This window comes from Neolamprologus brichardi, chromosome 23 (genome assembly GCF_056152115.1).
Source record: "Neolamprologus brichardi isolate AB-2024 chromosome 23, ASM5615211v1, whole genome shotgun sequence".
Taxonomy (NCBI): Eukaryota; Metazoa; Chordata; class Actinopteri; order Cichliformes; family Cichlidae; genus Neolamprologus; species Neolamprologus brichardi.
In genome coordinates, this window is record NC_142125.1 from 12,349,735 (window position 1) to 12,362,999 (window position 13,265).

Genomic DNA, 13,265 nt, shown 5'->3' on the forward strand with positions numbered 1-13,265 from the left:
AAAGAAACCACAAGTAACAAACATCTGAGTCAGAGAACCGTGCTGTTACGGCTTCCTGTCCTGCTGAATTGCTGTGAACGAGGGTGGAGAATTTAAGAAAGCAGTTTGTGTTTGCTTTTACATGCAGCCTGCAGGCAAGATGTCACACAAAAGTCTCTTTCTCCTCTCTGAGGTATATCACAAGCATGGGACAAGCAGAACAAATGTAATATGAGGCATAGGAAATGCATGCGAACAATAAGTGGTCCAAGTTTGAACTTTAACGCTGAAACAAATGACTGAACATGAAAAGGCTGAGCCACCTCTTTGATGGAAACATTAAAACTGAGAGGAAATCTGACGTGAGCATCATGAATATTATTTATTCATGTGTAGATGGGAGCATCCATGAGAAACTGGCATCTAGAATGTGTTCATTGACAGTTTTCCCCTTTTATGTCTGTATTAAGTGGGTGAGGGAAGTATATATAACAGCGACAGATGAAGACTGGTTAAAGAAATGTACAATAAATGGCAGTAATTCTGGTTCTACCTGGAAGAAAGAATTTTCCTGGCTGGATTTCTTTCTTCTTCTTTTGTTTTAATTATTATTATTCCACAAAGAAAATTCCTATAAATGTTAGGTTTGAATCCGGACACTGCTGGAGACAATGTTAACATGTGACCACCATCACATGTTTTGGAATTTTCCAGCAATCTTATTGGTTAGAGCTAGTAACATAGTTTCAAGTCATACCAGGTTTGATACTCACTGTAGTTTTGATTTGTATTTAAGTAATCTATCAACTGATTTAAACATTCAACCCAAATATCTTGAATGGACAAATTACTGATTAAAAATTCCACTCTCGCCCCCGTGGGCAGTCATTACCCTTCAAGCTTGGGTCCTCTACCAGAGGCCATGAGGGTCCTGCACAGTATCTTTGCTGTTCCTAGGACTGCACTCTTCTGGACAGAGATCTTGGATGTTGTTCCCGGGATCTGCTGGAGCCACTCTGCTAGCTTGGGAGTCACTGTACCAACTGCTCTGATTAACACTGGGACCACTGTTACCTTCACCCTCCACTTCTTCTCGAGCTCTTCTCTGAGCCCTTGGTACATCTCAAGTTTCTTGTGTTCCTTCTTCATGATGTTGCTGTTATTCACTATCGCTACGGCCATCTTCCTCTGCTTGTCCACGGGATCTTAGCTCAGTCATTCTCGACCACCCTAGGGGGCGTCTCCCATTGGACCTCAGGATTTCCAGGCCATTTTCAGCACAAATGTTTCTGTATACTATGCCGGCCACTTGGTTATGGCGTTCCATGTATGCCCTGCCTGCTAGCATCTTGCACCCTACTGTTATATGCTGGATTGTCTCAGGGGCATCTTTACACAGCCTGCACTTGGGGTCCTGCCTGTTGTGGCAGACCCCACTCTCTATGGATCTTGCGCTCAGAGCTTGTTCCTGGCTTGCCATGATTAGTGCCTCTGTGCTGTCTTTCAGTCCAGCTTTGTCCAGCCACTGGTAGGATTTCTGGATGTCAGCCACTTCCCTTATCTGCTGGAGGTACATAACATGCAAGGGCCTGTCTTTCCTCTTCCTCCTTTTTCTTGGGTTTCTGCTGCCTGAGGTATTCACTGAGCTCGCGGTCGGTTGGGGCCATCTTCCTAATGTATTTGTGAATGTTTGTTTTGTCAACCTGGACCATGGTTCTGACACTCACCAGTCCTTGGTCTCCTTTATTTCGCTTAGCATACAGGGTGCTGGACCTGACCATGCATGGTCAGGAGCTTCCTCGTCTTGATATCAGTGGCTTCTGTCTTCTCCTTTGGCCAGCTTATTATCCCAGCAGTGTACCTGGTCACTGCCAGGGCATAGATGCCAATTGCCTGTATCTTTCCAATTCACCTCAGGACTTGCCTGACCCTCTGTAGGTATTTAGTGGTTGTGGCTTTCCTAATGGCCTCTTCATGGCTCCCATTTGCCTGTGGGGTTCCTAGGTACTTGTACCTGTCCTCAACTTTTGCCTTCTGGTAGTGCAATCCCCTCTGTTCTGACTACCTTCCCTCTCTTTGTTACCGTCCGACTACACTTCTCTAGTCCAAATTTAGAATGAGGAAAATTGTTACAGGAATGTGAAAATTCATGTAACAATTTCCCTCGTTCTAAGTTAAAGGAATGTTCAGAAGAACACCCACAATCCAAAATAATAAAAATGTCGCAGAGATGCACAGACTCCTTTGGCTTTTCCCCCTAAAAAACAAACAAACAACTTAAGTGAATATTGAGTTCTGTTATAGAAATATTTGTTGATTCTATGATGCAACTGGTCAATGCAGATCTGCATGAAATAGTTCTCCAAAAGTTGATTCTGTTCATCTGGACGTAGCGTTTTCTGGGAGAAACGTTTCGTCACTCATCCAAGTGACTTCTTCAGTCTCAGTTGACTGCAGGTTTCCCCAATCTTATAAACAGTACATTTGCATAATGACTGAAACCAGCCCACTGAAGGAACAATGGACATACGGATCAGTATCTAAGGTTTGACTCTCATCATCCACTGGAGCACAAACTGGGTGTCATCAGGACGCTACAACACAGAGCGAACACCATCCCCACTGACACAGCGGCCAGGGAGGCAGAAGAACGGCACATCAAAAAGGCCCTGAGTAAATGTGGTTATCCCAGCTGGACTTTTGTCAAAGCTGGAAAGGCACCTAAAGAAAGCTCCAGCCGATCCAGGAGAGAAGGACAACCGCTGCCCAAACGAAAACCTGTAGTGATCCCATATGTGTCAGGAGTATCGGAACAGTTGAGACGCATTTTTTTCGAAACACCGGGTCTCTGTGGCTTTTAAACCCCAAAACGCGCTGCGCCAAAAATTGGTCCACCCCAAGGATCGGGTCCCCCGACACAAACAGAGTAACATAGTGTACGCTGTTAAGTGCCAGGAGGATTGCCAGGATTTATATTATATTTATCGGGGAAACCAAACAACCTCTGGCGAAGCGGATGGCACAACACAGAAGAGCTACCTCGTCAAGCCAGGACTCTGCAGTCTATTTACACCTACAGGCCAGTGGACACTCTTTCAATGATGAGGATGTTCACATCCTGAACAGGGAAGAACGCTGGTTTGAGCGTGGAGTCAAGGAGGCCATTTACGTGAAAAGGGAAAGACCATCTCTGAATCGAGGAGGGGGCCCAATGGTACATCTTTCGCCATCTTACAATGCTGTGATTGCAGCCATTCCCCAACTCTCTGTGAATGGTACTCATGGCCATTGATCAGTGGTCTTTGATCAGTGGGTTTTGGTCAGTGGTTGTTGATCAATGGTCATGAGAATTTGCATAATTATGATTAAGGAACTGACCTCACAGCCCATTGTTCCTACAGTGGGCTGGTTTCAGTCATTATGCAAATGTACTGTTTATAAGATTGGGGAAACCTGCAGTCAACTAAGACTGAAGAAGTCACTTGGATGAGTGACGAAACGTTTCTCCCAGAAAACGCTACGTCCAGATGAACAGAATCAACTTTTGGAGATTTATTTTCCTGGATGATTGAGAATGCATCAAGAAGTATGAAATAGTGTTTGGGTGGCAGGACTGTGCTGTAGTCTTTCCTTGAAAGTGGTGTTATAGCAGGAAAAGTCACATGTGACTTCCTGTAGACTTTGATGTGAGAAATAATCTCCTTAAACTGGTGAACCCTTTGTACTGATGAAGACCGTGTCTGCTGTGTTGTTCTATCATGAAAACCACTGAATGTCCATCATAGAGAATATCAGACTCTGGCATGAAGCAGTTATGAGGATCTCTGCTGGCCCCTTTTACTCTGCGAAGCTGCGATGTAATACTTCATCACATGAGTGCAAAGTATAATTTAGAGATTTAACCACAATCATTGCGGATTTTATAGCTGCTGTTCAACAATAAAAGCATGGATCACATCACCACTTCTTCATTAAATCAGTGATGACACCAGTGTATTCTCTCTTCACTCTTTAAAACCTTTAAGCACTTTTAGCTCATTGTTTTCTTCAGAAAGTGCATTCTGGGTAAAAATTCAAAGAAGCATATCAACACGTGGGATCTGTGGCTGCTCAGCAGGCAGTGTTGGGAAGGTTACTTTTAAAATGTATTCCATTACAGAATACAGAATACATGCCCCAAAATGTATTCTGTAACGTATTCCGTTACGTTACTCAATGAGAGTAACGTATTCTGAATACTTTGGATTACTTAATATATTATCATGCTGTTTACAACTATGTGAAATTACTATTGCTGTGATTTATTACTGTTACTGCAGGTCCGCGGCTCCGAACCGTAGTAAACGGACCTCTGACTAATATGGTGGGTTCTGTGTCGGGCTTGTAGCCGAAAACTAGCTTTACTTTGTTGTCTGGGTCAACTTTGCTAGCGAGAGACAGAGAGAGGCCTTGAAAGGCTGCTCCAAAGGAACTTATTGTTTCAGAGGAAAACACGAACACGGTGTACAGTCGAGTCTTAATAGCTTACTTACAAGTGGGCTTGTCAGGCACTCTTCTTGGCTGCAGTGGTTATTATTATATTTACATGTTTCCAGCTCCCGTTTTTGCTCGATGACAGCTCGTACTTTTCCTTTTTCTCCCTCCCTCGCTCACAGACACATAACGTGTATGGCAGTCCATTCTCCCTGCAGCACGGACTACACTGCCCATGAGGCTACATTCTTTAGAGCTATACTTGTAGCATTCTGCCTATTAGCTTAGCACAACAACAACAGGCGCTCTCTCACCCAGGAAACACGCAGAGAGAGAGCGTCACCCTGTAACCATGGCAACCGTAACGCTGCCGCCTGGAACAACAGAACACAGCTATCAAACAAAACCCAAACAGTCCTGACCCGCGACAATATGAAACAGGGAAGTACCGCCGTGTAATCCATTTATTTCAACAAAGTAACTGTATTCTAAATACCACCTTTTTAAACGGTAACTGTAACGGAATACAGTTACTCATATTTTGTATTTTAAATACGTAACGGCGGTACATGTATTCCGTTACTCCCCAACACTGTCAGCAGGAGTTATTGTGCTGCTTTAATAATATTGCTTTAAAATTGGGGAGCAATGTTGGTGTTCATGGCCTTCATAATGTTTGGACACATCCCAATTTTAGGCCCTAAAAACATTTTTCAAAGTCCTTGAAGAGCCTGGATCACCACTTATTGTTGCACTGCACTATTTCTAATGTCCAGGAGGGGGCGACTCCTCTGGTTGCAAGAAAAATTTGTTGTCAGTATGCACCCCTCATATCCCCAGAGCACAGTAAACTCTTTCTTGCTGCGTTTATGGTCTCAGTCACAGGTTCCAAACCTTACTGAATAAAACATGGTGTTGATTTTGTGAAATTATGGCCCCATTAGAGCTAAAAATGCACATAAAGCAGGGATTGGCCTAACTTAAGACTGACACTGCATTTTTTACAGTTTCACTGTTGGACAGACTCCACGGTTTTGACACCTGGTTTTAAAAAGCTAAGAAGGCAACAGGGAAAACTCTCTGCTCCAAAAACATCAATGCTGTATCATTATATGTCAATAAAAAAAAAAAGAAGTGCTGTAAGACACCATGAGGACACCTCTTTTATATACACTGTCTGTGAGTGAACAGCAATCGGTGAGTTTTTTGTGTAAGTCACAGCACCTTAAAGAAGGATAAAGCCACTGTTTTCCCCCTGAAGCAGTCTCACCATGTATCTGGAGAACAAAACCAGCCTGGAGATTGAAATGTCTCAGACGGCATCCCAAGGCCACCAGGGCAGGAGCAGCCTCAGATCACCGAAGGTGGTGGCAGAGAACTTCGGGGAACTATGTCTGCTGGAGGGCATCTCGGAGAGGCTAGACACCCAGAAGCTGCAGCAGTCTGCAGGACAATGCGTCATCCACACTGAGGGCTTCGTCCCCATTCGACAAGAGGACGGGTAACTACTGTGTTCTCAATCTCATGCATCATTCATGAATTACATCCACCATTGGAGGGGAAAGATACTGTAGGGCAGGGATGGGCAACTCCAGGCATCAAGGGCCAGTGTCTTGCAGGTTTTAGAGCTCACCCTGGGTCAATACACCTGAATCAAATGATCAGTTCATTACCAGGCAGCTGGAGAACTTCAAGACATGTTGAGGAGGTAATTTAGCCATTTAAATCAGCTGTGTTGGATCAGGGACACATCTAAAACCTGCAGGACACTGGCTCTTGTGACCTGGAGTTCCCTACCTCTGCTGTAGGGGGTCTAGCTGGGGGTCCTTCCCTAGACTGAGGTTGAGGCAAACAATCAAAAGCTGAAACAGGTTTTCAGTTAGAAAAACCAAAAAGAAATTTTAGAACAAAAAACAAGAAAAAGACCAGGCAAAGGAAACAAAGCAAGAATCCAAAACCAGGGAACATTGAACACACTGAGCACAAACAGAAGGTGACAAGGCCAAAAGGAAAGCCTGTACATGAGACAGGAAGCTTTTAAAACCACTGAGATATGAACATGCTTTCTCCTTCAGCTCAAGTGAGTGTTTTGGCATCTTTCAGCTTTCAGTTTTGGTTGTGACACATTTTTACTTTAACTTTGGTTCATTCTCATTACTTTCATCAGCTGTTTCTCAGGTTAAGACTGTTTGTTGTGTTTTTAAGCAGAAGATTAGCCCTCATTCTCTCTTACTGGATTATCTGAAATAAACACATAACAAGAATTTAAACCACACATGCAGAAACATATTACACATGCTCTGCTGGCCAAATCCTCTCATGGATGCATGAATATACATTTATAAGGCCTGATTTTCCTCGTGAGCCATGTCCATTCACACGGACATACGTGTGTGTGTGCTAAGATTGCCGGGGTGGGGTGGGGTTAATCTCAAACCTGTGGCTGTGGTGTTATTGGGATTAAAGTGAGGTATTTTTCTGCTTCATTAACCAAATTAAAGTTGTAAATGATAAAAAGTGGAACACGGGGCAGGCATGGTAACAGAAACCTAAAGACCAGAACATACAAATACTACACAAAGCAAAAGAACCAAAGCCAGAAATATAAACTACACTTTAGAATATTAAATAAACCAGAATCCAAAGAGTCAAAAAGTCCAAAACCACAACAACAATGGGTCAAAGACTCAGGACCATGACAGTAGGTGCTCAATAAAATAAGTGGTGCTCTCCAGCAGAGGGCAGCTTTCTCTCTGAGCTTTTTGAGGTTTGAACATCTGTCATGTGACAGATCGGGCCACGTGACTTAAAGGTTACCAAGCTAACTATAGTTAGCTATAGTTTTAGTATTAACAGTTATACATACATAAGAAGACGATGGTGAGCTGAGCTATTTTTTTATTAAATAAAGGACTAATAATAAAAAACAGACTTAATTTTTTCCCCACTACACATACAAATACTACACATACACAAGGTTGTAGGAAAACACCCAGGTAGAAACAATGAAGGAATTAGAGGAAATACAAAGATTTCCTGGAGGTAGGAAAATCAACTGACAAAATGAAACAGGAAAAAACAAAAGGGAGACTAAAACAAGGAAATATGACAGACAGTGGGAACATAAAGGGATGCTCATTTAGAGGACAAGTGTTCTGAATTCTTGACCTGAAAAATGTGCGCAGTGGAAAAAAAGAAAATGTGAAGAGGAACTGTTAACCTGCAAGCTTACTGATGTTTCACATCATAGATAATCCCCTATTTTGAAACATCGTATGAATTTAGAATTTACAAAAAGTATTTAACTCAAGAGGAAAGTGTTTACAGAGGTCAGAGGTCAAAAATTTATTTTCCCATAAACTTCTACAGGATCAAACTCTTCTTGCACCTATAGCTCTCACCCCCTAGTGACCTTCTGATAGAATACAGGTTTAAGCCACTTCCAAAGAGAAGGTAAAACAATAGTTTAGACAAAGTTGAAAAAACAGACACTGTTTTTGCAGGAAATTTAAATGGTAGAAGTTTTTCACATGAAAATTAAGTCTGGTATCATCAGTGAGTTGGTCACGATGGCTGTTGGTTGTAGGTGTTCCAAATAGACCAACTATTTTTTGCTTAATATCCTTTAAATACTCCGCAGTGAAGGGAAATCTTTCTGCTAAGTCACATCTACTAGACAGGATCAGAGTGGGAATATGGAAAAAAGGGAGGTGAAAACATTTGTAGACATGCAGTAAATCTCTTTATGGATGTAGAAAAGTATCAGAGGGATTAATGGGGCGGACTTGCCAGATGTAATCTTGTCCTTTATCCACTAAACTTGCCACATTCATTACTTCAAAACACCTTCACAAAACTGTCTGTGACGAGTTCAATGATGCCCACTAACTCAATAACAACAAATATATAAAAATATTTTATAACTGGAGAATTCTCTCTCAGTACAATAAAAATTTAATAGAAATGTCACCAAAAAGACGCCTGACTTCTTGATCCTTATGATAATACAGTAATCAATGCCCATTACATTGTAAAAAAATATTGTTGTATAAAAGAAAAGAACTTGATTCTGTCTCAGACTGGTTTAATCACCTAAAACTTTTGGCAAGCAAAGGTTAAAATACCTGAAGATTATAGGATTAGCTGAGGGGGACTTTACATTTTCAAAGGTTTACGTCAGTTTGGACACATTATAACAGCCGTCACCTCATGGGTTCCCTGAAACAGTGGATTACAGTTGTTTTTTTTTAACTTGACTAATGCACTTTCAGCATGTGATAATATGATAGATGAAAACAAATATAGTGTGTATGCGTGGCTGTTGATTATAAGACGTTACAGGATGCAGCAGCAGGGTGATAAAGCCTTTCAATGGATCATATTTCAGAAACGCTTTGTTTGGTTACTTTCTAACCCCTTTTTAAAAACTAATTGTATTCTGTTGCATTTGTAGTTTCAGGAATAATTTCAGTGCTGTCAACATCCTCAGAGGAAAAACTAACTCAGCCAACCTCACAGAGAGGTCGCCTCTGCTGCGATTCTCTCAAGATGACAGGTGAGTCTTTCCTCAGGCTTTTCATGGGCATATTGCTCTAAACCCTAAGATGCTCAAAATGAAACAAAAATAATAATTACACGTGGGATTAGGTAAACAAGATAAATGATCAGTTTATTTAGTTCATTCTTATAAAACCTCCACCGTATTTAGCTACTTAGTAATTGTTAGCAAGCAGTTCTTAGCTGTTACAGTGCATGAGTCATAAACTGGATAAAAGTTTATGACAAAACAGGGTCAGCTGCTGCCAGGCTTTTATTTTAAACGAGAAGTGACGATATTTGGACAAACAGGCACAGTTCAGTTCAGCTGTCATGTAGAATTAAACTATTTTTAAAGGCATTTTAAGATGGGAGTGTACGGGCACTGGCTCAGCTTTGGAGACAGCCTCTAGTGGACAGAACTGGAACTGCAGGTTGTTGGGCTTCATTGACTTTTTAGGTTGACGCTTCATAGTTTATGTACACACACACACACACACACACACACACACACACACAGTGCAAATTTACTCTGCTAGTGGCTTCCAAGCAGGGCCGGAGTTTTGAGCTTGGGTTATCAGTCAGCATCAGAGTGAAGACAATATGATCAGAGTTACTTATGCAGTATTTCTAAGGCGGCTTCTCAGACAACACACAACCAGCCAGCACTTAATGTATTCATATCAGAATCTATCATTTGTGACACTGCTTTCTACAAACAGTTACACAGATGTGGACATGCAACCCACACTGCCCATTTTGTGACAGATGAGGTCAGCCAGGAATCACGATTAACTTTTGCAGATGATATTGTGATCTGTAGTGAGAAAAGGAAGCAGCTGGAAGAGAGCCTGTAGAGGTGGATACTTTGGTGAGAAGAGGATTAAAGTCAGTAGAAGCAAGACTATATGTGTGTGAATGAGAGGGAGACAGGTTTAACAGGAGGGAGGAAGAGAGGAAGACCACAGAGAAGATTGATTAATGGATGTAGTGATGGAGGACATGCAGGGGAGGATGCTGGAATACGGTGAGGTGGAGGCAGATGATCTGCTGTAGCTTCAAGAAAAATAAGCTTTAGTAATCAAAAAACACACTTAAATGACTTATACGTTTAAAAAAAAATTATAAACATGTTTTTTTGTAATGTCTTATTATATGTTATCTGAAAATTGTCATTGTTAAACTCCAAGGTTTTTACAGAAGCAGTTTTATAATCGGGAATATTTTTCCTTAAAAGGGGACCGTGTGTGTGTGTGTGTGCACATTCATATCATTGTGGGGGCCAAAAATTGGAAGTTTACTATACTTGTGGGGACCAACAAGTGGGGGGACCGAAATCCCGGTCTCGACGAGTTTGAAGGCATTTTTGAGAGTCAGAATGTTGTTTTAATGACAAGTTACAATTGGATTATTTTTAGGTTTAGGGTTAGGCATTCATTTTTAATTGCTAGGGTTAAGGCTAAGGGGCTAGGGAAAGCATTATGTCCCCACAAGATATGAATACCCAACATGTGTGTGTGTGTGTGTGTGTGTGTGTGTGTGTGTGTGTGTGTGTGTGTGTGTGTGTGTGTCTTTAATGCCTCATGTTAGGCACAAATACAATGGAACATTAGTGGTTGTATTAAATAAAATGACTCATCCTACAAGTGCGTTGTACTGCCCTTCTTACAGGGTTGTACAACAGACTTATGGGATGATGGGAGAAACATTTTTTAATTTGCTCTGCGATCTGCAGCTGCTGCCTTTGAATGTTGTGTTTATTTTTTTGTATTGAGGTGTAGTGATTGATGAGGGGCTGAGACTGTGATTATTCATTTTCCAGCATAACCTACATGACCCTGCATGACCCCAGCTTTGTTGGAGGGGAGGAGCCCTGGAACAACGGCTCCCTGGACGTGGAGAGGCGGTACCGGCTGGGCAGCGAGGTCACCAGCCTGTCGCTATCGCACTCCAGCTCCTCGGAGAAGTACGACCCTCTGGACAACCTCAACCTCAGCTTCAGGTTCACAAGCAACGTGAAGTGAGTCCTGACTTCTTCTCTCCATTTGATCCCTCAGTGTGATGCCATTATTCCTCAGAGAAACAGATAAAAGTGCGTAAGGAAAAGTAGGGCCAGTGGAAAAAGATAATCATTATCATGTTAATCCGTTTTATGGGGCCTGAGCCTCTTGGTTTAAAACCAATAGTATCACACCAAGCTCATTCAATTTTACTCACTATCCACTTTTTGGTCTTCCCAGATGCTGCTTCAAAGTCTCCAAAACTGCAACCATCTTTGCATTTGTTGTTCTCTGCAGTGTAAGTATATATCTCCCTGTAGAACAGACACCACCGCATAATAAAATGGAAAGTATAACATGGTAAAGACCTAATTGCTACATAAAAGCTGTTTGGTATTACTGCGGACCCGGTCTACCAGGAAGAAACCTGCTGCGAGAGCCAAGAAGGCAACAAAGAAGGTAACAAAGAAGGTAACAACGAAGGCAACAACGAAGGCGAAAGTAAATGATAGCTAGGTCAGCTGCTTTCCTCTGTTTTTTAATACTAACCTTAGCTAATCACCTCTTGGTCTGTTTACTCTTCACTGGATTAAATCAAATAAAACACCACATTTTAGACCATTTTCATAAAAATTGCATTCACTGAATCTATGTAATGCATCTTTGTGGCTCAGCTATAGGAGGGAGAGGTGTGGCAGGATGACTGGCTGGTAGTGGATGCAGGGGGGAACCGGAGCTGTCTGCAGAGACAGTGCAGCTCCAGCCATGCAAAGCATCAGAGCAGTTTTCAGTTGTAAACACTGTAAATAAAGCACAGTGTGTCGTCACTAAAATTACCTGCTGATCCCGTTTAAAATATGTTCTTTATAAAATATACCGATGACTTTATTCTGGTTCCAGCTGTTCTTCAGCATGTATCCTGATCGCGACAACCCCTGGAGGATGGTGGCAGTCTCTCCCACAGAGAGTTTCTGTATCCTTTCCAGTGACTTACCGTAGACATGCCCTACTAGTTCTGAGATCACAGCAAAGATGAGAGGGCTGGAAAATGAAGCAGGGTTGTTTTACATCGAGTATGAGCCACGCTAACACACTCTAGATTTGGATTTAATGCCCCCGTTCATTTCAAATGCACAAAACATTCAATGTGTCTGGATTTTTCACTTGACCGCCCACGTCTCACAGCAATGAATGTGACTGATTTTCGGGACAATGCTTTACTGAAGCTACAAGTGGCCGGGCCTTTTGCAGGGGGGATGATAGATTTGACCACTCAGGAGTACATCCTCATCCAGGTAGAGCAGACCGAGCAGCCAGGACAGCGGCGGAGGAGGACTCAGCAGGTGAGAGCAGCCTCGAGCTCCATCTTCCTCACAGCATTATTACACTAATGAGATTCTGCCCCGTTTATATTGTGCTGTTTGTAAACAGGTGACTCATAATTGGACGATCCCTCTACACGCAAAAAGAAGCGACCAGATAGTGGAAACAAAAACCTTTGAGATGCTCAACAGGTACTCAGAATATTGTGACAGTATATTGATATGACCGCCTCGGTTTTAATGGTCACATGGGCCTAAAAGTAGTTCCGGTTATCACTGGGGTTGTTTATGTGATATACAAAAACAACAAAACCAATAATAATTTTAAAGCTGACCTTTCTGACTTTCAAAGCAGTGTAGTTTGCAAGCTTTCTACCACCTTTACTGTCATATTTCTGACTCTTTGTGTGTGCATTTATCATTTAGAGTGTGTAACATTTATCCCAGTTAGAAGCCACTGGTGTCAGAGACATGCACAATATATCCAGTGAGCAATTCTGGACTGTCTGCTGGTTCAAGAGAGCAACTCTTTACTCCCTGTTATGGTTTATTTTAAAGTCACTTTCTTTGACCTTTTTTTTTTTTTTTTTTTGCTCGATAAGCCTGGACATGTTTCCGACTTGATCTACGTTCCTTTGGTCAGGAGCTCTGCACATACAAATGGCTGAGATGAATTTCTGGGAGAGTTTGAAGCTGCTGCTCCTTCACTTTAAAAGGAGCCAGCTTGAGCATCTGATTAGATCCCTCCTGGGTGTCTGAGCTCTGAGGCTTCTGGGGCTCAAACACTGAACAAATCTCTGTAGGATGGCCTTCTTTCATCTTATCAATATCACTGAAATTACAAACATCCTGTCTCAGAGGGATGCTGAAAAAGTAGTTCGTGAATTTGTTACCTCTATGCTGGACTGATGTAATTCTTTATTATCAGCTTTAAGAAGCTCCTTGTGGTTCCTAC

At 42.0% G+C, this 13,265-nt stretch overlaps 1 protein-coding gene across 2 annotated transcripts in view; it reads left to right on the forward strand.

Moving 5' to 3' along the window:
- The window catches only part of oca2 (oculocutaneous albinism II), a 62,353-nt gene that overhangs the window by 560 nt on the left and 48,528 nt on the right, over positions 1–13,265 (forward strand). Inside the window, exons 2-8 of one of the 2 annotated variants that reach the window (XM_087836446.1) lie at positions 5,714–5,953; positions 8,906–9,007; positions 10,811–11,008; positions 11,229–11,286; positions 11,889–11,961; positions 12,174–12,331; positions 12,420–12,502. In XM_087836446.1, coding sequence (XP_087692572.1) covers positions 5,724–5,953; positions 8,906–9,007; positions 10,811–11,008; positions 11,229–11,286; positions 11,889–11,961; positions 12,174–12,331; positions 12,420–12,502 — 902 coding nt within the window. In that variant the 5' untranslated portion in view covers positions 5,714–5,723. The remainder of the gene's footprint in view (positions 1–5,713; positions 5,954–8,905; positions 9,008–10,810; positions 11,009–11,228; positions 11,287–11,888; positions 11,962–12,173; positions 12,332–12,419; positions 12,503–13,265) is intronic. The other variant, XM_087836447.1, reaches the window with a different exon arrangement.